The sequence below is a fragment of the Staurois parvus genome, unplaced genomic scaffold (genome assembly GCF_062004578.1).
Source record: "Staurois parvus isolate SC_StPar_1 unplaced genomic scaffold, SC_StPar_1.0 ptg000195l, whole genome shotgun sequence".
Lineage (NCBI taxonomy): Eukaryota > Metazoa > Chordata > Amphibia > Anura > Ranidae > Staurois > Staurois parvus.
Genome location: NW_028317991.1, coordinates 1,857,664 through 1,882,949, shown reverse-complemented (window position 1 = coordinate 1,882,949; position 25,286 = coordinate 1,857,664). Strand labels below are relative to the sequence as shown.

At 47.1% G+C, this 25,286-nt stretch overlaps 1 protein-coding gene across 1 annotated transcript in view; it reads right to left on the bottom strand.

Annotated features, from left to right (window-relative positions):
• Positions 1-1,200: 1,200 nt before the first annotated feature.
• Positions 1,201-25,286, bottom strand: part of B3GALT5 (beta-1,3-galactosyltransferase 5) — a 96,702-nt gene continuing 72,616 nt past the window's right edge. The window contains exon 2 of the mRNA XM_089677978.1: positions 1,201-3,396. Within this exon, the coding sequence (XP_089534104.1) occupies positions 2,497-3,396 (900 nt within the window). The 3' untranslated portion in view covers positions 1,201-2,496. The remainder of the gene's footprint in view (positions 3,397-25,286) is intronic.

Sequence of the window (25,286 nt, the reverse complement as noted above, 5' to 3'; positions counted from 1 at the left end):
AGTTTCTTTCTGTATTTATTATGGTCAGGACTAAAAAATATTCACCAAATCAGCCATATCTTTATGATCACTGACAGGTTAAGTGAATAACCTTTATTATCCCATTACAATGGCTTCTGAAAGTTGGTGGTATATATTAGGCAGATAGTGCACATGTTGTCCCTGAAGTTGATATGTTGAAAGCAGTAAAAAATTGGGCATCACAATTTGTTGTGTATGGGGCTGCATAGACACAGACCAGTCAGGGTGCCAATGCTGACCCGCGTTCATTGGAAAAACGCCTACAATGGGCACATCAGCATCAGAACTGGACCATGGAGCAATGGAAGAAGATGACATGGTCTGATGAATCACATTTTTTTTCATTATGTTGATGGTCAGGTGTGTGTGGCGCTTACCTGAGGATGCGCTATGGGCAGAATGTAAGCTTGCATTGTGAAGCTTTCAGTAAGGTTCTGCTGGGAAACCTTGGGTCTTGCCATTCATGTGGATATTGCTTGACATGTACCATCTACCTAAACATTGTTGCTGACCAAGTACTCACCTTCATGGAATCAGTATTCCTTGATGGCAGTGACCTCTTTCAGCAGTATAATGCACCCTGTCACACTCCAAAAATGGTTCAAGAATGGATTGAGGAACATATCAACAGGTTTTAGGTGTTGTCTTGGCCTCAAATGTTTCCAGATCTCAATCCAATAGAGAATTTTGTTGGATGTTCTGGAAAAAAGTCAGATCTATGGAGGCCCCACCTTGCAACTTACAGGACTTAAAGGATCTGCTACTGGTGGCTTAGTGCCAGATACCTCAACATACCTTACGAGGTCTAGTGATGCCCATGCCTTGGTGGGTCACGGCTGTTTTGGCAGAAAAATGGGACCTACTAATATTAGATGGGTGGTCATTAAGTTATGGGTGATTGGTTCACATTCTTAGTGGGGTAAAGTGGCATTGCATATGAATATGTAGTCTACTATCAATCCGTCTGGTGGGAATCTAAGCTCCTCTGTCTTCTTGCTACTTCTTGCAAAAAAAAAAACAAAAACAGTAGTCCAACCTGAAAATTACATACAAAAGTAAATGAGTCAGCATTGTAGTAAACATTCATTATTGGTCTTCATGCAAGGTGACCATTGGACATAGGCATCTTCTGCTGTGCTGTTTTCTTTAGATAACCCATGGTATTCTGAAAAGCCTCAGTCATGTATTATAATGTATTTATTACATATAGACTTAATACAAATAATAAATATATAAAACAGTCCAAATAATTTAAAACAAAAATAAAATGAAAACAGAATTATTATACATTTTTTTTAAAAGTAAAGGCCTGTTTCATTTTTTAAGTAGAGAACAGTTAGAACCTTGTTTTTTATTGCTGTTCATGGCCCCATTGGAGACATTTCTCCCAACTTCCTACCTTTGTGCTAAAGAGAGTCTAGTTCTTTCCCACTCAACTGAAAAAAAAAACATTGCTGCCATTGATATGAAATCATCTTACATTCATTACACAATTACTCATTTCCCACTTCTTGCTTGGGTGAGGCACTAGTGATGTAACCAGAGCCTAACAGATGTATCCTGGGAAGGCTACATCACCAGTGCATCAACCCTCAAATGATTTGCAGTGTCACATGTTCCAGGAGGCTGACCCAGAGCTCCAGGCAGAATTCCAGGAAAGGTAATGTATTCATTTGCCTTTAGTGCAACAGGGGAAGAATGGGGAAGAAAAGAAAAATAAAGTATGCAAATAATAAAAAGCTGGCAATTATCATTAATAATCATTGGCAATCTACAAGCAGATATTTAAATGGTTCTAAAGGTGCCTTTGTTGTGATGATTAATGTAAAAGTGAAGTTCCTGTTTTCCCTTTACTGCCTCTCCTGATGGCATTATTGTCACAAGAACTGGAAGTGAAGGGAATTACTTTGGTACTTTGTAAAGGGAGACAGAACATGCACAAAGCTGTCCACCATACTGCCCCAAATTACATCACCGACCTAATATTCAAGTACCACCCAACATGCAAACTCCACTCCTCACAAGTTCTCCTGCTCTCTAGTTCCCTGGTCTCCTCCTCCCATGCCCGCCTCCAGGATTTCTCCAGGGTGTCACCCATCCTCTGGAACTCCCTGCCCCAACCCATCAGACTATCACCTACTCTCCTCTCCTTTAGGCGCACCCTGAAAACCCACCCCCTGATAATTTTCGACCTCCTCCACTCTTCCTACCACTCCATCCCCCACAACTATCTCCTCCTCTACCACTATCCCCTCCCTCCTAGATTGTAAGCTCGAAAGAGCAGGGCCCTCAAACTAATCAATTCTTCTGAATGAGGTCACAGTCAGCATTAATGTCCCAACTTAATCCCATAAATGTTCCAAATGTTCCCTACTCTGTCCAAAACTAAAAATAAAATATATTTTAGTGGGAGCAACACAGTGCAAATAGAATCTCTGGAAAGTTCACAGTATTTATATATGAAAAGAGTGCATCTTAACAATCGTTGTCTGGTGCTCTCTGCAAGGCATCCCAATAAAGTGCAATTTCCTTTGGCTTGACCTGATGCGATGTCACAAGTTTCTGATAAGTACACAAAGAGAAAGGAGGCTTTGATGGAAAAAACACTTGCTTTTGGTGAAGTTTCTGCAATGTGATATTTAGTTTCTTCAAACACATCCCTATGTACACATCCTCCAGTTTAAAGATGGGTATGGAGGAAGAAATGTTGTAGATCCTTTTGGCAACATCTACAGAGAACACATAACCCGTACCTGAACAAAATGGGGGGTACCTATTACCATCGTATTCGCTTTCACTTACATACCACTTGCTGCGTTTATCACGTATAGGGGCGTCGTTTGGCTTGTGAAACCCTGTGAAAAGATTTGAAGTCTGGTTTTTACGCATGAGTAGTTCAACAAGGTAAAATGTATTGACAAACATGTCTGTGTCTGTCTTCATGACGTAGTGAGTCTGAGGGCAATAGCGAGAAATCCATTCCATGCCCATTAATGTTTTTAAAGTCAAATTGTAATATGTGTCCATGAAGTCTCTTTGGATGATGTCTTTGTAGGTGTTAAGTTCTTCTGAAAGAAGCAATTCTTTCTCAGTACTAGAAGAGGGATTGGTGCCAAGAAGAAAGAAGGTCACCACTTGTTTTCCATGGATGAGTTGCTCCTGCCCCCATGTTTTTCTGATGGCCATACGCACTGTCTGCTGGTCGTGTGTCGTGGTCACCAGCAGAACCAAGAAAGGATGGTTTTGTTTGCAGTAGGCTTCAGGCAATGTTATGGAGGGTTTTCTTTTGAAATCAGCATTGTACATGAAGTATGAGAACATGCTCAAACATGGAAGCATTATGAATGTCATAATGATCAACTTTTTCTTATCCATCTAATAAATAGAAAAGGAGAAGTGTCAATAAGTTATATATCACTACTTTTACAATAAGGTTGAATCTAAAGGTTAAAAGTGCCTGGTAAACCCTCGAAACTCACAGTTTAGTTTAATTTGTAATTTCTATGGTAAAATAAAGTGTACTGTAATCATTTGGTGTGGTGTCCTTGTCTCCTTTAACTCTTTCGCTACCTCCGGCATGTAAGCAAGTGCAGCTTAGCTTTCATTCAGTAGGTGGCCCTGAACCACTATACCAATAGAGTGGGATCTTTAGAGGAGAATTGTTCCTTGAGAGATCCAGTAGTCTGGTTGGACATTCCAAATTCTGATGACCTTTGACAACCATGTGGGACTCTATAAATTAGGGTGCCCACACCACGTGGGTACACCTGGAGAGAGTGAATAGCTAAGAGACAGAGACCCAATTTGTCAGTGAGAGTTATCATTGCAGGGAGAGGTGTCTAAGTGAGAAGGCTCAGTGCAGGGATACCACTTGTACTCCAGACATTCCAGTACCCAGACCAGCCATTTTGGAGTCTCTTTAGCATCATTTTGGAGTCTCTTTAGCAATGGCACTTCTTCAGAGGAGAACCTTCTCCTCTGAAGAAGTGCCATTGCACGAAATGCCTCAGGAGGAACCAGACAGCTTGTGACTATACCGCCGCCGGAGCCTGGAGGAAGTCTGGTGGCCATCTTTACACTATGGGCACCTGTTTTTTGGCTCCTTTATGGAGCTATTAGCCTACAGGTTACCCTACTGTCACCACACCACTAGAGGAAAAGGAGCCCTGTACCCAGGTTGAGCATTCACATTCATCCTTAAGGGGACCTCTGGATTCAGGAGATGCCTTAATCCTTCCAACTTGATGACTACACCGTAGAGGAAAGTTCACCGGATTATCTTGTCCATCTATTGACACCTTCATGGCTTATATTATATGCGCATTCCCAATGCGCTTCCGGTGAGTGCGCACTCTTACTATTATAGGATTGTCACAAGTTCATCTGCTGCTGGTTTTCACCTTTTGAAAGTTTATTCTTATTGAACTTTTGATTCATGGACAATAAATCTATGTAGATTTTACGACATACTTTTATTATACCATAGCGCTACACCTACTATTTTGTCATTTACTTTGAGGCTTTTTATTGGTAGCTTTGGTGTTTAGCTGCTGCCAAATTAGGAGCGCTCACTATCTTTTTTATCTACACTATCTTTATTACAGTTTGGCACCCCTCCAGCAGAAGCCGCTCTTTAGTAATACAGACTAAGCCTGAAACACTACCACTGCAATACTGTGCCATTACTGGGTGATCTACAGCTGTCATACTGTTACATTGCTGAGCAATATGCTGTTTCAATACTGTGCTATTACTGAGTGATCTATCACTTCAATACCGCGCTATTGGTGAGTAATATGCTGTTTCAATACTGTGCCATCACTGAGTGATATATGGCTGCAACACCGTGTTATATTGCAACTGCATGAATGTACATTGTTGCTTGAATAACAGCACCTAAAACTACTATTTGCAAATAACACTGTTAACCTTTTTACAATATAAAAAATGTTTAATAACATCCCAGACTGTGAACATGTGATTTTTTTCCTAGGTTGTGTACCTTAGCCTGAGGCCCCGCTTACACTTGGCATAGTTGGCAGGATATGCAGAATCCACCCTTTTCCAAGGCAGAGGGTGTTATTACCTTGATGGTACCTCTGGGAGCAGCTCTTGCACTGATTCCAAAATTTAGCATTATTATTATTATACAATAATACACTGTACAATATAACTGGAGACAATACAGCAACAATACAGTTCAATACAAGAGGGTTAGGAGGGCCCTGCTCCTTGGAGCTTACAATCTAAGAGTATGCCCTTGGTGGATTTTGAGGACAGATTGGAGAGTGCCTTTACCAAGTTCCCACAACACTTTTGCTTCAATTGGCTATCAACTCCTTGGAGGAGTATGCCAGTCAAATTATCCTTGTGCTGTCTGAGATGGAACGGTCTACCCTCACTCAGATATTTACCAGGATGAAGGGTCCATATGAAGAAATCTCTCCCATGGTTGAATTACAGCGGAGATTCTTTCTGCATAGACAGCAAAAGAATGAACCCACATCTCACATTGCAATAGCCATTCAGCAGTTGTGAAAGCGGCTAGAGGAAAATGATTAGAGATGAGCGAATCGAAGTATCCGAAGTGGAATTCGAGTCGAATATCGGAAAAATTTCGATTCGTGCCGAATCCGAAAAATAGCCTAATTCGGACGCGCGAATCGAAATTTTTCAGAAAATGGCGGCTGACATGTGCGGCGACGGAGCGGGGATGTCTGGGAAGGCGCGCAGACAAGGCGCGCTGACCCATAATGCATTCCTCAACTACATGTGATCGCATCAGCCTATCAGCAGCCAGCCAGCCAGCACTGTGTAATGGTCGAGCTATAAATAGCGGCCATTTTGGAATTCTTCATTTGCCTGCAGTTATTGAACAGAGGCAGACCGCTCTGTACTAGGGACAGGGACAGAGTTAGGGCCACAGAAACGATAATTGGGGACAGAGAAAAGTTACTTAGGGACAGAGAACCATTACTCAGGGACACAGACTTGTTAATGAGGGCCACAGAATCGTTATTTAGGGACAAAGAAACGCTAGTTAGGGCCACAGAATTCATAATCAGGGACAGACAGAATTGTTACTCAGTGCCAGAGAATTGTTACTTAGGGCCACAGAAACGTTATTAGGGCCACAGAATTGTTACTCAGGGACAGACAGAATTGTTACTGAGTGCCAGAGAATTGTTACTCAGGGACAGACAGAATTGTTACTGAGTGCCAGAGAATTGTTACTTAGGGCCACAGAAACTTTAATTAGGGCCACAGAATTTTTACTCAGGGACAGACAGAATTGTTACTCAGTGCCAGAGAATTGTTACTCAGGGACAGACAGAATTGTTACTGAGTGCCAGAGAATTGTTACTTAGGGCCACAGAAACTTTACTTAGGGCCACAGAATTTTTACTCAGGGACAGACAGAATTGTTACTGAGTGCCAGAGAATTGTTACTCAGGGACAGACAGAATTGTTACTGAGTGCCAGAGAATTGTTACTTAGGGCCACAGAAACTTTACTTAGGGCCACAGAATTGTTACTCGCACAGACACAGAATTGTTACTCGCACAGACACAGAATTGTTACTGAAGGCCACAGAACTGTTACTTAGGGCCACAGAATTGTTACTCGCACAGACACAGAATTGTTACTCGCACAGACACAGAACTGTTACTGAGGGCCACAGAACTGTTACTTAGGGCCACAGAATTGTTACTCGCACAGACACAGAATTGTTACTCAGGGCCACAGAACTGTTACTTAGGGACAAAGAAACGCTAGTTAGGGCCACAGAATTCATACTCAGGGACAGACAGAATTGTTACGGAGTGCCAGAGAATTGTTACTCTGGGCCACAGAAACTTTACTTAGGGCCACAGAATTTTTACTCAGGGACAGACAGAATTGTTACTGAGTGCCAGAGAATTGTTACTCAGGGACAGACAGAATTGTTACGGAGTGCCAGAGAATTGTTACTCAGGGCCACAGAAACTTTACTTAGGGCCACAGAATTTTTACTCAGGGACAGACAGAATTGTTACTGAGTGCCAGAGAATTGTTACTCAGGGACAGACAGAATTGTTACTGAGTGCCAGAGAATTGTTACTTAGGGCCACAGAAACTTTACTTAGGGCCACAGAATTGTTACTCGCACAGACACAGAATTGTTACTCGCACAGACACAGAATTGTTACTGAAGGCCACAGAACTGTTACTTAGGGCCACAGAATTGTTACTCGCACAGACACAGAATTGTTACTCGCACAGACACAGAACTGTTACTGAGGGCCACAGAACTGTTACTTAGGGCCACAGAATTGTTACTCGCACAGACACAGAATTGTTACTCAGGGCCACAGAACTGTTACTTAGGGACAAAGAAACGCTAGTTAGGGCCACAGAATTCATACTCAGGGACAGACAGAATTGTTACGGAGTGCTAGAGAATTGTTACTCTGGGCCACAGAAACTTTACTTAGGGCCACAGAATTTTTACTCAGGGACAGACAGAATTGTTACTGAGTGCCAGAGAATTGTTACTCAGGGACAGACAGAATTGTTACGGAGTGCCAGAGAATTGTTACTCAGGGCCACAGAAACTTTACTTAGGGCCACAGAATTTTTACTCAGGGACAGACAGAATTGTTACTGAGTGCCAGAGAATTGTTACTCAGGGACAGACAGAATTGTTACGGAGTGCCAGAGAATTGTTACTTAGGGCCACAGAAACTTTACTTAGGGCCACAGAATTGTTACTCGCACAGACACAGAATTGTTACTCGCACAGACACAGAACTGTTACTGAGGGCCACAGAAACTTTACTTAGGGACAAAGAAACGCTAGTTAGGGCCACGGAATTCATACTCAGGGACAGACAGAATTGTTACGGAGTGCCAGAGAATTGTTACTCAGGGACAGACAGAATTGTTACGGAGTGCCAGAGAATTGTTACTCAGGGACAGACAGAATTGTTACTGAGTGCCAGAGAATTGTTACTTAGGGCCACAGAAACTTTAATTAGGGCCACAGAATTTTTACTCAGGGACAGACAGAATTGTTACTGAGTGCCAGAGAATTGTTACTCAGGGACAGACAGAATTGTTACGGAGTGCCAGAGAATTGTTACTCAGGGACAGACAGAATTGTTACTGAGTGCCAGAGAATTGTTACTTAGGGCCACAGAAACTTTAATTAGGGCCACAGAATTTTTACTCAGGGACAGACAGAATTGTTACTGAGTGCCAGAGAATTGTTACTCAGGGACAGACAGAATTGTTACGGAGTGCCAGAGAATTGTTACTCAGGGCCACAGAAACTTTACTTAGGGCCACAGAATTTTTACTCAGGGACAGACAGAATTGTTACTTAGGGCCACAGAATTTTTACTCAGGGACAGACAGAATTGTTACTGAGTGCCAGAGAATTGTTACTCAGGGACAGACAGAATTGTTACGGAGTGCCAGAGAATTGTTACTCAGGGACAGACAGAATTGTTACTGAGTGCCAGAGAATTGTTACTTAGGGCCACAGAAACTTTAATTAGGGCCACAGAATTTTTACTCAGGGACAGACAGAATTGTTACTGAGTGCCAGAGAATTGTTACTCAGGGACAGACAGAATTGTTACCGAGTGCCAGAGAATTGTTACTCAGGGACAGACAGAATTGTTACTGAGTGCCAGAGAATTGTTACTTAGGGCCACAGAAACTTTAATTAGGGCCACAGAATTTTTACTCAGGGACAGACAGAATTGTTACTGAGTGCCAGAGAATTGTTACTCAGGGACAGACAGAATTGTTACCGAGTGCCAGAGAATTGTTACTCAGGGACAGACAGAATTGTTACTGAGTGCCAGAGAATTGTTACTTAGGGCCACAGAAACTTTAATTAGGGCCACAGAATTTTTACTCAGGGACAGACAGAATTGTTACTGAGTGCCAGAGAATTGTTACTCAGGGACAGACAGAATTGTTACGGAGTGCCAGAGAATTGTTACTCAGGGCCACAGAAACTTTACTTAGGGCCACAGAATTTTTACTCAGGGACAGACAGAATTGTTACTGAGTGCCAGAGAATTGTTACTCAGGGACAGACAGAATTGTTACTGAGTGCCAGATAATTGTTACTCAGGGCCCCAGAAACTTTACTTAGGGCCAGAGAATTTTTACTCAGGGACAGACAGAATTGTTACTGAGTGCCAGAGAATTGTTACTCAGGGACAGACAGAATTGTTACTGAGTGCCAGATAATTGTTACTCAGGGCCCCAGAAACTTTACTTAGGGCCACAGAATTTTTACTCAGGGACAGACAGAATTGTTACTGAGTGCCAGAGAATTGTTACTCAGGGACAGACAGAATTGTTACTGAGTGCCAGAGAATTGTTACTTAGGGCCACAGAAACTTTACTTAGGGCCACAGAATTGTTACTCGCACAGACACAGAATTGTTACTCGCACAGACACAGAATTGTTACTGAGGGCCACAGAACTGTTACTTGGGGCCACAGAAACGTTAATCAGGGACACAGAATTGTTACTGAGGGCCACAGAACTGTTACTTAGGGCCACAGAATTGTTACTCGCACAGACACAGAATTGTTACTCAGGGACACAGAATTGTTACTCAGGGACACATAATCGTTTAATTAAAGAGTATGTCAGACAACATGCAGAGGAGTGGCAGAGGAGGCAATGTTTTAGGAGCGAGCAGACGTGGCAGCAGAGGAAGGGGTCGAGGCAGCACTATTCGCAGCCAGAGGCCAGTGCTCCCGGTGTCATCCAGCGGTCGTGTCTCCACCGACAACCATGCCGTCGTCGATTGGTTGGCTCGGTCGTCTTCCTCTTCCCAGGTCACCTCTGACACCTACAGCCAACGGTCGGTGGGTACGTCAGACACAACCGTTAGTTGGCATGGCCCGGGACCAAGCCCACTGAAATCACGTGTCCTCTACCTGCCCCTGTCCTTTGGTGTTCCCTCACCAAGCGAAGTATCGCATGCTGTGGGCTCAGCCCCACTGTACAGTGAGGAAGAGCTAACAGAGGGCGGTCAGGAACGGGGGGAGACATCCGCCTTTTCAGCAGCCAGGCGAAGAAGTAGTGGCGAGGAGAGTGGCTCGGTAGCCGGTCTAGAGACAGGTCTGTCTCCTGACCCAGAGGCAGCCGAGGGGGCTAGTAGTGAGGCGGAGACCCTACTTGATGATGAGGAGGTTGATCGCACTTGGCAGCCTCGTCGTCATCAGGCAATTTCTTCCGCATCATCAGGAGAAGAGGGTGGCAGCTTGGCAGCGAGCAAAACAGTCGGTGGGTTGCCCAGGAGACAGCAGCAGGGTCGCAGCAGTGTCAGTGGAAGCAGTGTCAGTGGAGCCAAACGTCCACGGAGTAGAGCACCAGCTCCACTGCAGCCTACCACCACGGCCAGTAGTGGTGCCGGTGTGCACGGAGGAAGCAGCAGTCAGCCAGTGAGGAGTATCGGGGGCAAAGTTTCCTACTCGGCGGTGTGGCAATTTTTCGTCAAGCCGCCCGAGGAAGTAAACGTAGCCGTATGTCGACTATGTGGCCAGAAAGTCAAGCGTGGCCAGGGGGCCCATGTTGGGACTATTTGGGCCATGTTGGGACAATGGGAGACCTCCCATTGCTGCTGTCTCCATCGCCACACTCTGCCATGTGCCACTTTCAGGTCTCCTCACACACTGCTGGTGTGTAGAATTTTTTGACATAGGGTGCTGGCAGATTATGGGCCTCCCATAGCTGCTGCCAGGCCCCTAATCTGCCATAGGCCCCTATATACCGCTTCCTCATGCTGCTGCCAGGTCCAGAGTCTCTCATGGGTCCCTGTACGGCCTCCCATTGCTGCTGTCTCCATCGCCACACTCTGCCATGTGCCACTTTCAGGTCTCCTCACACACTGCTGGTGTGTAGAATTTTTTGACATAGGGTGCTGGCAGATTATGGGCCTCCTATAGCTGCTGCCAGGCCCCTAATCTGCCATAGGCCCCTATATACCGCTTCCTCATGCTGCTGCCAGGTCGAGAGTCTCTCATGGGTCCCTGTACGGCCTCCCATTGCTGCTGTCTCCATCGCCACACTCTGCCATGTGCCACTTTCAGGTCTCCTCACACACTGCTGGTGTGTAGGATTTTTTGACATAGGGTGCTGGCAGATTATGGGCCTCCTATAGCTGCTGCCAGGCCCCTAATCTGCCATAGGCCCCTATATACCGCCTCCTCATGCTGCTGCCAGGTCCAGAGTCTGTCATGGGTCCCTGTACGGCCTCCCATTGCTGCTGTCTCCATCGCCACACTCTGCCATGTGCCACTTTCAGGTCTCCTCACACACTGCTGGTGTGTAGAATTTTTTGACATAGGGTGCTGGCAGATTATGGGCCTCCCATAGCTGCTGCCAGGCCCCTAATCTGCCATAGGCCCCTATATACCGCTTCCTCATGCTGCTGCCAGGTCCAGAGTCTCTCATGGGTCCCTGTACGGCCTCCCATTGCTGCTGTCTCCATCGCCACACTCTGCCATGTGCCACTTTCAGGTCTCCTCACACACTGCTGGTGTGTAGAATTTTTTGACATAGGGTGCTGGCAGATTATGGGCCTCCTATAGCTGCTTCCAGGCCCCTAATCTGCCATAGGCCCCTATATACCGCTTCCTCATGCTGCTGCCAGGTCCAGAGTCTGTCATGGGTCCCTGTACGGCCTCCCATTGCTGCTGTCTCCATCGCCACACTCTGCCATGTGCCACTTTCAGGTCTCCTCACACACTGCTGGTGTGTAGAATTTTTTGACATAGGGTGCTGGCAGATTATGGGCCTCCTATAGCTGCTGCCAGGCCCCTAATCTGCCATAGGCCCCTATATACCGCTTCCTCATGCTGCTGCCAGGTCGAGAGTCTCTCATGGGTCCCTGTACGGCCTCCCATTGCTGCTGTCTCCATCGCCACACTCTGCCATGTGCCACTTTCAGGTCTCCTCACACACTGCTGGTGTGTAGAATTTTTTGACATAGGGTGCTGGCAGATTATGGGCCTCCTATAGCTGCTGCCAGGCCCCTAATCTGCCATAGGCCCCTATATACCGCCTCCTCATGCTGCTGCCAGGTCCAGAGTCTGTCATGGGTCCCTGTACGGCCTCCCATTGCTGCTGTCTCCATCGCCACACTCTGCCATGTGCCACTTTCAGGTCTCCTCACACACTGCTGGTGTGTAGAATTTTTTGACATAGGGTGCTGGCAGATTATGGGCCTCCCATAGCTGCTGCCAGGCCCCTAATCTGCCATAGGCCCCTATATACCGCTTCCTCATGCTGCTGCCAGGTCCAGAGTCTCTCATGGGTCCCTGTACGGCCTCCCATTGCTGCTGTCTCCATCGCCACACTCTGCCATGTGCCACTTTCAGGTCTCCTCACACACTGCTGGTGTGTAGAATTTTTTGACATAGGGTGCTGGCAGATTATGGGCCTCCTATAGCTGCTGCCAGGCCCCTAATCTGCCATAGGCCCCTATATACCGCTTCCTCATGCTGCTGCCAGGTCCAGAGTCTGTCATGGGTCCCTGTACGGCCTCCCATTGCTGCTGTCTCCATCGCCACACTCTGCCATGTGCCACTTTCAGGTCTCCTCACACACTGCTGGTGTGTAGAATTTTTTGACATAGGGTGCTGGCAGATTATGGGCCTCCTATAGCTGCTGCCAGGCCCCTAATCTGCCATAGGCCCCTATATACCGCTTCCTCATGCTGCTGCCAGGTCGAGAGTCTCTCATGGGTCCCTGTACGGCCTCCCATTGCTGCTGTCTCCATCGCCACACTCTGCCATGTGCCACTTTCAGGTCTCCTCACACACTGCTGGTGTGTAGAATTTTTTGACATAGGGTGCTGGCAGATTATGGGCCTCCTATAGCTGCTGCCAGGCCCCTAATCTGCCATAGGCCCCTATATACCGCCTCCTCATGCTGCTGCCAGGTCCAGAGTCTGTCATGGGTCCCTGTACGGCCTCCCATTGCTGCTGTCTCCATCGCCACACTCTGCCATGTGCCACTTTCAGGTCTCCTCACACACTGCTGGTGTGTAGAATTTTTTGACATAGGGTGCTGGCAGATTATGGGCCTCCCATAGCTGCTGCCAGGCCCCTAATCTGCCATAGGCCCCTATATACCGCTTCCTCATGCTGCTGCCAGGTCCAGAGTCTCTCATGGGTCCCTGTACGGCCTCCCATTGCTGCTGTCTCCATCGCCACACTCTGCCATGTGCCACTTTCAGGTCTCCTCACACACTGCTGGTGTGTAGAATTTTTTGACATAGGGTGCTGGCAGATTATGGGCCTCCTATAGCTGCTGCCAGGCCCCTAATCTGCCATAGGCCCCTATATACCGCTTCCTCATGCTGCTGCCAGGTCCAGAGTCTCTCATGGGTCCCTGTACGGCCTCCCATTGCTGCTGTCTCCATCGCCACACTCTGCCATGTGCCACTTTCAGGTCTCCTCACACACTGCTGGTGTGTAGAATTTTTTGACATAGGGTGCTGGCAGATTATGGGCCTCCTATAGCTGCTGCCAGGCCCCTAATCTGCCATAGGCCCCTATATACCGCTTCCTCATGCTGCTGCCAGGTCCAGAGTCTGTCATGGGTCCCTGTACGGCCTCCCATTGCTGCTGTCTCCATCGCCACACTCTGCCATGTGCCACTTTCAGGTCTCCTCACACTGCTGGTGTGTAGAATTTTTTGACATAGGGTGCTGGCAGATTACGGGCCTCCCATTGCTGCTGCCAGGCCCCTAATCTGCCATGGGCCCCTATATACCGCCTCCTCATGCTGCTGCCAGGTCCAGAGTCTGTCATGGGTCCCTGTACGGCCTCCCATTGCTGCTGTCTCCATCGCCACACTCTGCCATGTGCCACTTTCAGGTCTCCTCACACTGCTGGTGTGTAGAATTTTTTGACATAGGGTGCTGGCAGATTACGGGCCTCCCATTGCTGCTGCCAGGCCCCTAATCTGCCATGGGCCCCTATATACCGCCTCCTCATGCTGCTGCCAGGTCCAGAGTCTGTCATGGGTCCCTGTACGGCCTCCCATTGCTGCTGTCTCCATCGCCACACTCTGCCATGTGCCACTTTCAGGTCTCCTCACACACTGCTGGTGTGTAGAATTTTTTGACATAGGGTGCTGGCAGATTATGGGCCTCCCATTGCTGCTGCCAGGCCCCTAATCTGCCATAGGCCCCTATATACCGCTTCCTCATGCTGCTGCCAGGTCCAGAGTCTCTCATGGGTCCCTGTACGGCCTCCCATTGCTGCTGTCTCCATCGCCACACTCTGCCATGTGCCACTTTCAGGTCTCCTCACACACTGCTGGTGTGTAGAATTTTTTGACATAGGGTGCTGGCAGATTATGGGCCTCCTATAGCTGCTGCCAGGCCCCTAATCTGCCATAGGCCCCTATATACCGCTTCCTCATGCTGCTGCCAGGTCCATAGTCTGTCATGGGTCCCTGTACGGCCTCCCATTGCTGCTGTCTCCATCGCCACACTCTGCCATGTGCCACTTTCAGGTCTCCTCACACTGCTGGTGTGTAGAATTTTTTGACATAGGGTGCTGGCAGATTACGGGCCTCCCATTGCTGCTGCCAGGCCCCTAATCTGCCATGGGCCCCTATATACCGCCTCCTCATGCTGCTGCCAGGTCCAGAGTCTGTCATGGGTCCCTGTACGGCCTCCCATTGCTGCTGTCTCCATCGCCACACTCTGCCATGTGCCACTTTCAGGTCTCCTCACACTGCTGGTGTGTAGAATTTTTTGACATAGGGTGCTGGCAGATTACGGGCCTCCCATTGCTGCTGCCAGGCCCCTAATCTGCCATAGGCCCCTATATACCGCTTCCTCATGCTGCTGCCAGGTCCAGAGTCTCTCATGGGTCCCTGTACGGCCTCCCATTGCTGCTGTCTCCATCGCCACACTCTGCCATGTGCCACTTTCAGGTCTCCTCACACTGCTGGTGTGTAGAATTTTTTGACATAGGGTGCTGGCAGATTACGGGCCTCCCATTGCTGCTGCCAGGCCCCTAATCTGCCATGGGCCCCTATATACCGCCTCCTCATGCTGCTGCCAGGTCCAGAGTCTGTCATGGGTCCCTGTACGGCCTCCCATTGCTGCTGTCTCCATCGCCACACTCTGCCATGTGCCACTTTCAGGTCTCCTCACACTGCTGGTGTGTAGAATTTTTTGACATAGGGTGCTGGCAGATTACGGGCCTCCCATTGCTGCTGCCAGGCCCCTAATCTGCCATGGGCCCCTATATACCGCCTCCTCATGCTGCTGCCAGGTCCAGAGTCTGTCATGGGTCCCTGTACGGCCTCCCATTGCTGCTGTCTCCATCGCCACACTCTGCCATGTGCCACTTTCAGGTCTCCTCACACACTGCTGGTGTGTAGAATTTTTTGACATAGGGTGCTGGCAGATTATGGGCCTCCCATTGCTGCTGCCAGGCCCCTAATCTGCCATAGGCCCCTATATACCGCTTCCTCATGCTGCTGCCAGGTCCAGAGTCTCTCATGGGTCCCTGTACGGCCTCCCATTGCTGCTGTCTCCATCGCCACACTCTGCCATGTGCCACTTTCAGGTCTCCTCACACACTGCTGGTGTGTAGAATTTTTTGACATAGGGTGCTGGCAGATTATGGGCCTCCTATAGCTGCTGCCAGGCCCCTAATCTGCCATAGGCCCCTATATACCGCTTCCTCATGCTGCTGCCAGGTCCAGAGTCTGTCATGGGTCCCTGTACGGCCTCCCATTGCTGCTGTCTCCATCGCCACACTCTGCCATGTGCCACTTTCAGGTCTCCTCACACACTGCTGGTGTGTAGAATTTTTTGACATAGGGTGCTGGCAGATTATGGGCCTCCTATAGCTGCTGCCAGGCCCCTAATCTGCCATAGGCCCCTATATACCGCTTCCTCATGCTGCTGCCAGGTCAAGAGTCTGTCATGGGTCCCTGTACGGCCTCCCATTGCTGCTGTCTCCATCGCCACACTCTGCCATGTGCCACTTTCAGGTCTCCTCACACACTGCTGGTGTGTAGAATTTTTTGACATAGGGTGCTGGCAGATTATGGGCCTCCCATAGCTGCTGCCAGGCCCCTAATCTGCCATAGGCCCCTATATACCGCTTCCTCATGCTGCTGCCAGGTCCAGAGTCTCTCATGGGTCCCTGTACGGCCTCCCATTGCTGCTGTCTCCATCGCCACACTCTGCCATGTGCCACTTTCAGGTCTCCTCACACACTGCTGGTGTGTAGAATTTTTTGACATAGGGTGCTGGCAGATTATGGGCCTCCTATAGCTGCTGCCAGGCCCCTAATCTGCCATAGGCCCCTATATACCGCTTCCTCATGCTGCTGCCAGGTCGAGAGTCTCTCATGGGTCCCTGTACGGCCTCCCATTGCTGCTGTCTCCATCGCCACACTCTGCCATGTGCCACTTTCAGGTCTCCTCACACACTGCTGGTGTGTAGAATTTTTTGACATAGGGTGCTGGCAGATTATGGGCCTCCTATAGCTGCTGCCAGGCCCCTAATCTGCCATAGGCCCCTATATACCGCCTCCTCATGCTGCTGCCAGGTCCAGAGTCTGTCATGGGTCCCTGAACGGCCTCCCATTGCTGCTGTCTCCATCGCCACACTCTGCCATGTGCCACTTTCAGGTCTCCTCACACACTGCTGGTGTGTAGAATTTTTTGACATAGGGTGCTGGCAGATTATGGGCCTCCTATAGCTGCTGCCAGGCCCCTAATCTGCCATAGGCCCCTATATACCGCTTCCTCATGCTGCTGCCAGGTCCAGAGTCTGTCATGGGTCCCTGTACGGCCTCCCATTGCTGCTGTCTCCATCGCCACACTCTGCCATGTGCCACTTTCAGGTCTCCTCACACTGCTGGTGTGTAGAATTTTTTGACATAGGGTGCTGGCAGATTACGGGCCTCCCATTGCTGCTGCCAGGCCCCTAATCTGCCATGGGCCCCTATATACCGCCTCCTCATGCTGCTGCCAGGTCCAGAGTCTGTCATGGGTCCCTGTACGGCCTCCCATTGCTGCTGTCTCCATCGCCACACTCTGCCATGTGCCACTTTCAGGTCTCCTCACACTGCTGGTGTGTAGAATTTTTTGACATAGGGTGCTGGCAGATTACGGGCCTCCCATTGCTGCTGCCAGGCCCCTAATCTGCCATGGGCCCCTATATACCGCCTCCTCATGCTGCTGCCAGGTCCAGAGTCTGTCATGGGTCCCTGTACGGCCTCCCATTGCTGCTGTCTCCATCGCCACACTCTGCCATGTGCCACTTTCAGGTCTCCTCACACACTGCTGGTGTGTAGAATTTTTTGACATAGGGTGCTGGCAGATTATGGGCCTCCCATTGCTGCTGCCAGGCCCCTAATCTGCCATAGGCCCCTATATACCGCTTCCTCATGCTGCTGCCAGGTCCAGAGTCTCTCATGGGTCCCTGTACGGCCTCCCATTGCTGCTGTCTCCATCGCCACACTCTGCCATGTGCCACTTTCAGGTCTCCTCACACACTGCTGGTGTGTAGAATTTTTTGACATAGGGTGCTGGCAGATTATGGGCCTCCTATAGCTGCTGCCAGGCCCCTAATCTGCCATAGGCCCCTATATACCGCTTCCTCATGCTGCTGCCAGGTCCAGAGTCTGTCATGGGTCCCTGTACGGCCTCCCATTGCTGCTGTCTCCATCGCCACACTCTGCCATGTGCCACTTTCAGGTCTCCTCACACTGCTGGTGTGTAGAATTTTTTGACATAGGGTGCTGGCAGATTACGGGCCTCCCATAGCTGCTGCCAGGCCCCTAATCTGCCATGGGCCCCTATACCGACTCCTCATGCTGCTGCCAGGTCCAGAGTGTGTCATGGGTCCCTGTACGGCCTCCCATTGCTGCTGTCTCCATCGCCACACTCTGCCATGTGCCACTTTCAGGTCTCCTCACACTGCTGGTGGGTTCCATTTTTTGTCATAGGGTGCTGGCAGATTACGGGCCTCCCATAGCTGCTGCCAGGCCCCTAATCTGCCATGGGCCCCTGTTGTCGCTTGTTGGCATATTCCGCTCGTTCAGATGCTCCTTCTCCTGCTACTCCTCTTCACGGATTCCGTCAGCAGTCTTTCTTGGAATCCGTTTCCAAGAGACAACAGTTTGCGAGCACGCACCAGACGGTGCAGAAACTGAACGTCCTCCTGTCCAAGTTGCTGCTGCCAGGCTCGTAATCTGTCATGCGCCCCTGTACCGCCTCCTCATGCTGCTGCCAGGTCCAGAGTGTGTCATGGGCCCCCGTACCGACTCCAAATGCTGCTGCCAGGCCCGTAATCTGTCATGGGCCCCTGTACCGCCTCCCCATGCTGCTGCCAGGTCCAGATTGTGTCATGGGTCCCTGTACGGCCTCCCATTGCTGCTGCCAGGCCTGTAATCTGCCATGGGCCCCCGTACTGACTCCTCATGCTGCTGCCAGGCCCGTAATCTGCCATGGGCCCCTGTACCGCCTCCTCATGCTGCTGCCAGGTCCAGAGTGTGTCATGGGTCCCTGTACGGCCTCCCATTGCTGCTGTCTCTATCGCCACACTCTGCCATGTGCCACTTTCAGGTCTCCTCACACTGCTGGTGGTTTCCATTTTTGTCATAGGGTGCTGTATGGCCTCCCATTGCTGCTGCCTCCACCGCCACACTGTGGCTCCACACTCTGGTTTTGGCCCCGTGACTGCCCAAATGAGTGAAGTGTGCGGTGATTCTAAGATCGACGGCACTCATCTGCATGTCATACTGCCTGACAGTATTATTTCTCTTCCCCAGCAGACTCCAAGGGCATTTAAATTAAAGGTACAGTGTTCAGCACTAATATTAAGTCTCTCTGAAGCCTAGAAACACCCTTTTTTAAGTTAAATTCACAGCGAATATATTCGACTCGAATCGAAATTTTTCTACGAATTCGCCGAATCAGTCGAATCGAATTTTTGAATACTTCGCTCATCTCTAAAAATGATCACCAGAGCTGTGCTGACATAGGTACCACACATTAGAATACTGCAGGATCAGTTCATTGCAGGGGTTGCTGCTGACCCATTAAGAAGGCCTTACAAGATCAGGTTAGAGCTGATGCAGCAGTGACATTCAACCTGCTAGAGTCAATCAAGAGGAAACAGAAAGGCACTAAAGCCAAAGTGGCCCTAGAAATGGTACAGGAAGCTGTCAAAAGGGACATAGCTTAGATCTGTTTGGTTGGAAATCTGCTGAGGCAGGACCCTGATGAGGATCAGAAGTGCTGGCAGTGTAGTTGCCAGGGACACATTGTGAGGAACTGTGGCTGGAAGGACAGCCAAATCTCCTACACATAAGCCATTAACCTCCTCGGCGGTATGATTCTTTCTGATTTTTTGTGCTGAAAGCGGTACCATTTTTTTGCATGGAAATATGTAGTTTTTTATTGTAGGCTGTAATTTTTAGGAATAACTCACTGAAATCTGTCCGAACAAGAGTCTAGTAAACATTCTGGATATGATAAAACTTGAAACACAAAATCATAAATTATAATTTAATAAATAATCATAAAAAATAATAATATAATAATAATAAATTTAATTCAATAATATAATCAAACCAAAAACACTGAAATTTGAAATACAGAGGCAAATTCGCACATCGCTGAACAAAGTTGTAAAACCGTTTTCAGTGTCTGATGACGAATTTCCCCACGAATCATTATCACTCAATTCTGCAAGTGGTTCTGATTTACTATCGCTGTTCTAAAACCACTTTTGACGTAAAGGGATGCTTTTTGGACGCCATGGACTTTTCTAAGTTTCCAGGCAGAAAGAACAGTCAAAATGCAGGCAGGGCACAGGACAAAGCAGTAGGGACAAAATATATGTGAAATGCATTGAAACAGCAATGACAGCAAAAATGACACTTTTTAAAAACTTCCAATTTCCTGCCGTTTCCGGCGCCCGTACGTCCCGACGTCACAGGGACCGGAACATGGCAGCCAGATGCCGGCATCAGCCGGAGGAGATGGCCGGGGACGCTGCAGGGGACACATCGTGGGAGCGAAGGACAAGGTAAGTGCTGCAGGGACCCCCTGAGCAACACCGCATGGTAAGCCCGAGTGTAGCTCGTGGTTACCGCTCTTGGTACTCAAATTTTACCCCGAGCTACACTCGGGATAACCGCTAAGGAGGTTAAACAACAGACAGATCAGCAGATCATGTTGGTATAGTGGTGACCCAGGAATCTTCCATAACTAACATGCAAGTGGCTCTGGGTATGCATGTCCTTTGGGAACTAGACCTAACTAAGCTGCTAAAGAATGCAACTTATTGTTCATCTAAAGCACAGGAAGAACAAGTTCAGTGGTAGAACCTAATCCATGACTACAAAATCTAACACAAGGAGAACAGACTTCAGACCGAGAAAGTGAGCATAGTTAATTTTCCAGATCGACACAGATTGAAGTTACCACTAAAGCAAAAAATAGTCTGCCCCCTACCTGCAGGAGCTCAGAAATAATTTTAATGGGCTGCCATCATGGTTGAGTCTTGATGAGACCTGGAAATGAAGGGTGAGTGGCTAATGGATGGACTGTGTCCAAATTGCTTTGGGGGGAAGGTGCTTGTCCAGATTATCAACCTGGGGACCACACCCATCCAGCTATCCACCAAACTTGTTATTGCTAATGTGGCCATGAGTGTATCCTCTCGTGTGGTGGAGGCTGCCTATGCCTCCCTGAAGGCTGCTATGTCCACTCCTTAAGCGCTCTCAGTATCAGCAACCATTAGACCAATTGACTCTGCTTATGCAAGCATTTTCACTGCAACTACACTGACTTCCACACCAACTCTTAGAGGAGCATGTGCTGGAATTTGTGAATGGGCCTGAATGTTATGGGTGTACTAATGCTCTGGACTATCCCATGGATAAAGAGTTCAATGTTCACGAGAAACAAGATACAAGGCATGATTTACTAAGGGATCAGACCAAGAGTTGTCCAGAATCTCAGGTGTCACAGCAAGAACAGCTACAGCATGACACTCCAGAGGTCCCAGCTTCAGATCCAGACCCTGGCACTACTCCCCTCCTTCCAAGATGGCACCTGGACATCTTAGGGCCAGGGTTGTGATGAAGTCTCAAGTGGAATTATTTACTTAATCTGGGAGCATGCATGAGCGGTTTCCTCAGGTTCCCAAGAATTTTACTGTGATCCATATTCTTCCCATGGAACTAGACATTGTAATTTGTTCCTAAAGATCCTGAATTAAGAATTTTTTTAACCACAAATTCTTCTTCACCCTGTACCTCAGCAGATGGAGGAGGTGGAAGAATTCTTCCAGAAAAAGGATTTTCATTTAATCTTTTGAGCAGCGATACATGAAAAACAGGGTGAATCTTCATACTGTCAGGAAGTTTTAAGTGAAATGGGATTAGGTTGATCTGAGCAGAGATCTGGAAAGTTATCACAAACATTTGACCCAACTTAGCACATGGAACATGAGCCTTCAAATTTTTGGTGGATCACCAAACTTTCTCAGCAATATATAAACTAGGCAGTGATCCGTGATATCGTCTTGTACAACATATTTTTGAACCTTCTTCAAAGTATCAACCAATGTCTCCTGAATCTCCTGTAATGTAGTTAATATACTCTCGGAACTATTGAAGATCTGTTCTTAATTTGACAGCGTTATAAAAGTACCTGTAATAAATAAATAAAAAAATAAAATAAATATCTTCTTTTTCACTTACTAATCGCACCCAACCACTCACCTTCCTGCACAATGCATCATAAGAAACTCTTGTATTTCACTGTGGATACTTTGAGAGTTTCACATAAGTATCGCTATCTGCCTAAGAGCTTGATTCTTGTAATCATATGAATTTAAGATAACCGCACAAGCACCCATGTCAGCTTGCCTAAGGACAAGTCTTCTTCAATTTTTTTTGTTTGTTTCTAAGGACTATTCCTTCTTATATGTCAAGTTCCCCCCTTGTGGAAATGTTTTTACCTTTTAACTCTGTAAGCTGTCTTTCCAATACCTTTGAAATGTAATAGCAGCCTCAGACGTAGGCTGCACTAGGTAGAAATCTTTTAGGCGCTGTATTAGATTTATCTGGTTTACTAGTTCAAAATGTTTCTTATTTAGATCTCCCCTGTAAAGCAAGGAAATCCATCAAAGCATCATAGTCGTGAAAACGGAACTTTAAACCCACAGGTTTTGCTTGTATTAAAGTGTAACTAATTGCAAAACTTCTTTTTTGTTTTGGATGGAGTGGAGATGGATTAGAACCCCTGTCAGATTTTATTACTCTCTGTGTCCCTGGAGATTCCCCCCCCCCCTCTTTTTGTCTTGTTTACCATCAACATTGAAAGGGATTGTTAAGAAAATCCCACATTTTGGGTTCTCCCAACAGGGGGGGATTCAGGGTGTAGGTAGAAATGTAATAGAGGAGAAATCCTCCAATTGGAGCACTAGTTCTGGTGACCTGGGGGTCCCCAAGGGATTCCCTTAATTTAGAGGGATTTCCTCTTACTTCCTGTTTGGCTATTGGACAGGAACTGAAATGAAGTCTTCGTAAAGGGATATACAGTTGTGTTCAAAATAATAGCAGTCAGACATCACTAACCGGATCAATCACTGTTTTTGGTAGAAATGATATTTCTACATGGCAAATAATTTACTAGCAGGTGTAGTAGAGCAATAGAAATCCAACAGAACCAACAGTCATGACATGCATGCTGCTGATTCTGTAGAATTGAATCACTAATTGAAAGGGGCATATTCAAAATAATAGCAGTGTGGAGTTCTATTAGTGAGATCATTCATTCTTTGAAAAACAGGTGGCAATTATTGCCCTTATTTAAGGAAGGAAGGCAGCAAATGTTGTACATGCTGGTTACAGTGCATTTCTCTCTGAAATTCTGAGGAAAATGGGTCGTTCCAGACATTGTTCAGTAGAACAGCATACCTTGATTAAAAAGTTGATTGGAGAGGGGAAAACATATAAAGTAGTGCAGAAAATGATAGGCTGCTCAGCTAAAATGATCGCAAATGCTTTAAAATGGCAACCAAAACCTGAAAGACGTGGAAGAAAGCGAAAAACTACCATTCGAATGGATAGAAGAATAGCCAAAATGGCAAGGACTCAGCCAACAATCAGCTCCAGGAAGATGAAAGAAGGTGTAAAGTTCCCTGTGAGGACTGTTACAATTAGAAGACGCCTATGTGAAGCCAAGCTATCTGCAAGAAGCACCCGCAAAGTCCCACTGTTGAAAAAAAGACGTGCTGAAGAGGTTACAATTTGCCAAAGAGCACATTGACTGGCCTAAAGAGAAATGGCGCAACATTTTGTGGACTGATGAAAGTAAGATTGTTCTTTTTGGGTCTAGTGGCCAGAGACAGTTTGTCAGATGACCCCCAAACACTGAATTCAGGCCACAGTACACTGTGAAGACAGTGAAGCATGGTGGTGCAAGCATCATGATATGGAGATGTTTCTCATACTACGGTGTTGGGCCTATTTATCGCATACCAGGGATCATGGATCAGTTTGAATACATCAGAATACTTGAAGAGGTCATGCTGCCTTATGCTGAAGAGGAAATGCCCTTGAAATGGGTGTTCCAGCAAGACAACGACCCCAAACACACCAGTAAACGTGCAACATCTTGGTTCCAGACCAACAAGATTGACGTTATGGAGTGGCCAGCCCAATCCCCGGATCTTAATCCAATAGAAAACTTGTGGGGTGACATCAAAAATGCAGTTTCTGAGGCAAAACCAAGAAATAGAGAAGAACTGTGGAATGTAGTCCAATCATCCTGGGCTGGAATACCTGATCACAGGGGCCAGAAGTTGGGTGACTCCATGCAACACAGATGTACAGCAGTTCCCAGAAACAGTGCGGCTACAACCAAATATTCATTAAGTGATTCAAAGGAAAGCAAAATCTTCAAACATTTTTCAGTTTATATAGTGAATGTTTGAGTTTGTAAAGAAGAATACAAACACTGCTATTTTTTTGAACAGTCTAATATTCACTTTTCTTCAATTTTTTTAGAGAAACAACACACATTTGATATATTTTTCTTCATGTTTTGATTTGGAATAGAATGTGTCGTGTTCCCAATACATTTGTGTGTATGGAAATAAAAGCTATTAGAAGCATTTTGAGCTTTATTCACTTTTTTCAACACACTGCTATTATTTTGAACACAACTGTAGATGGGGAAAGAAAAATCTGACAGCGGTTATAATCCTCCCCTGCTCTATCCCAAAAAAAGTTTTGCCTACAGTTATACTTTAAAGTGATTGTAAATCTCTGAAATGAAAAATTAACAGAACATATCCTTTTATAGTGTGTACTAGTCTCAATCCAAAGTGTGATTTCTGTGTCCTCTCCCTTCTGTCCATAGTCCTCCTATAGTCCTGTCCTCTGCTATTTGCATTAAGCTGGCCATAGATGGTTCAAATCTTGGCCTGTTCACCAGGGATGGGCCAAGATTGTGAACCATCTATGGTTAAGCTAATTGTACCCAATTTGATTGTTGTACGATTTGGGCACAACCAGCCTATTTTTTCCATGTGATTATTGCTAATCACTGTGTTCTCCCAGCAGGGACAGCTCCCTACACCCTGAATCCCCCCCGTTGGGAGAACACAAAATCTCTGTGGGAGGGAATCCTCCATCAACAGTGACTGTGTTGATGGGAGAATCAAGCAATTTTCTTGGTTGCAGGAAAGAAAATGGCATAATCTATGGCAGGCTTTAGTCACTTCCAACAGGTTATCTCACAACTGCAAAATCTGGGGAGATGGCCCTACTTCCCCCTCCAACACACAGCAGGTGCCTCAGCTGCGCATGCTTCCTTATGAGACTATGAAGAGGGGGTGTTTCCTTTCCCTTTGCTCAGGTCATAGATCATACTGTGCTCTGTTCTCTATGCTGTGCAGTTTATGACATTAGATACATTTAAATGAATATTCTGGCCAGTGGAATCCATTTACACACAAATACTTGACTCGCCTAAAATGCACCTAAATGCATGTGCAAAACACAGCTTCAGGCATATTTTTAAGCCGTTTTTCTCCTGCCAGGAAGATGAGCAAACGCTCAATGTGCATGAGGCCTCAGGGTTTACAACCACTTTAAAGAAGAACCTAGGTATGGCATTTTTTAACCTCCCTGGCGGTATTCCCGAGTGTAGCTCGGGGTAAAATGTCAGTGCCAAAAGTGGTAAC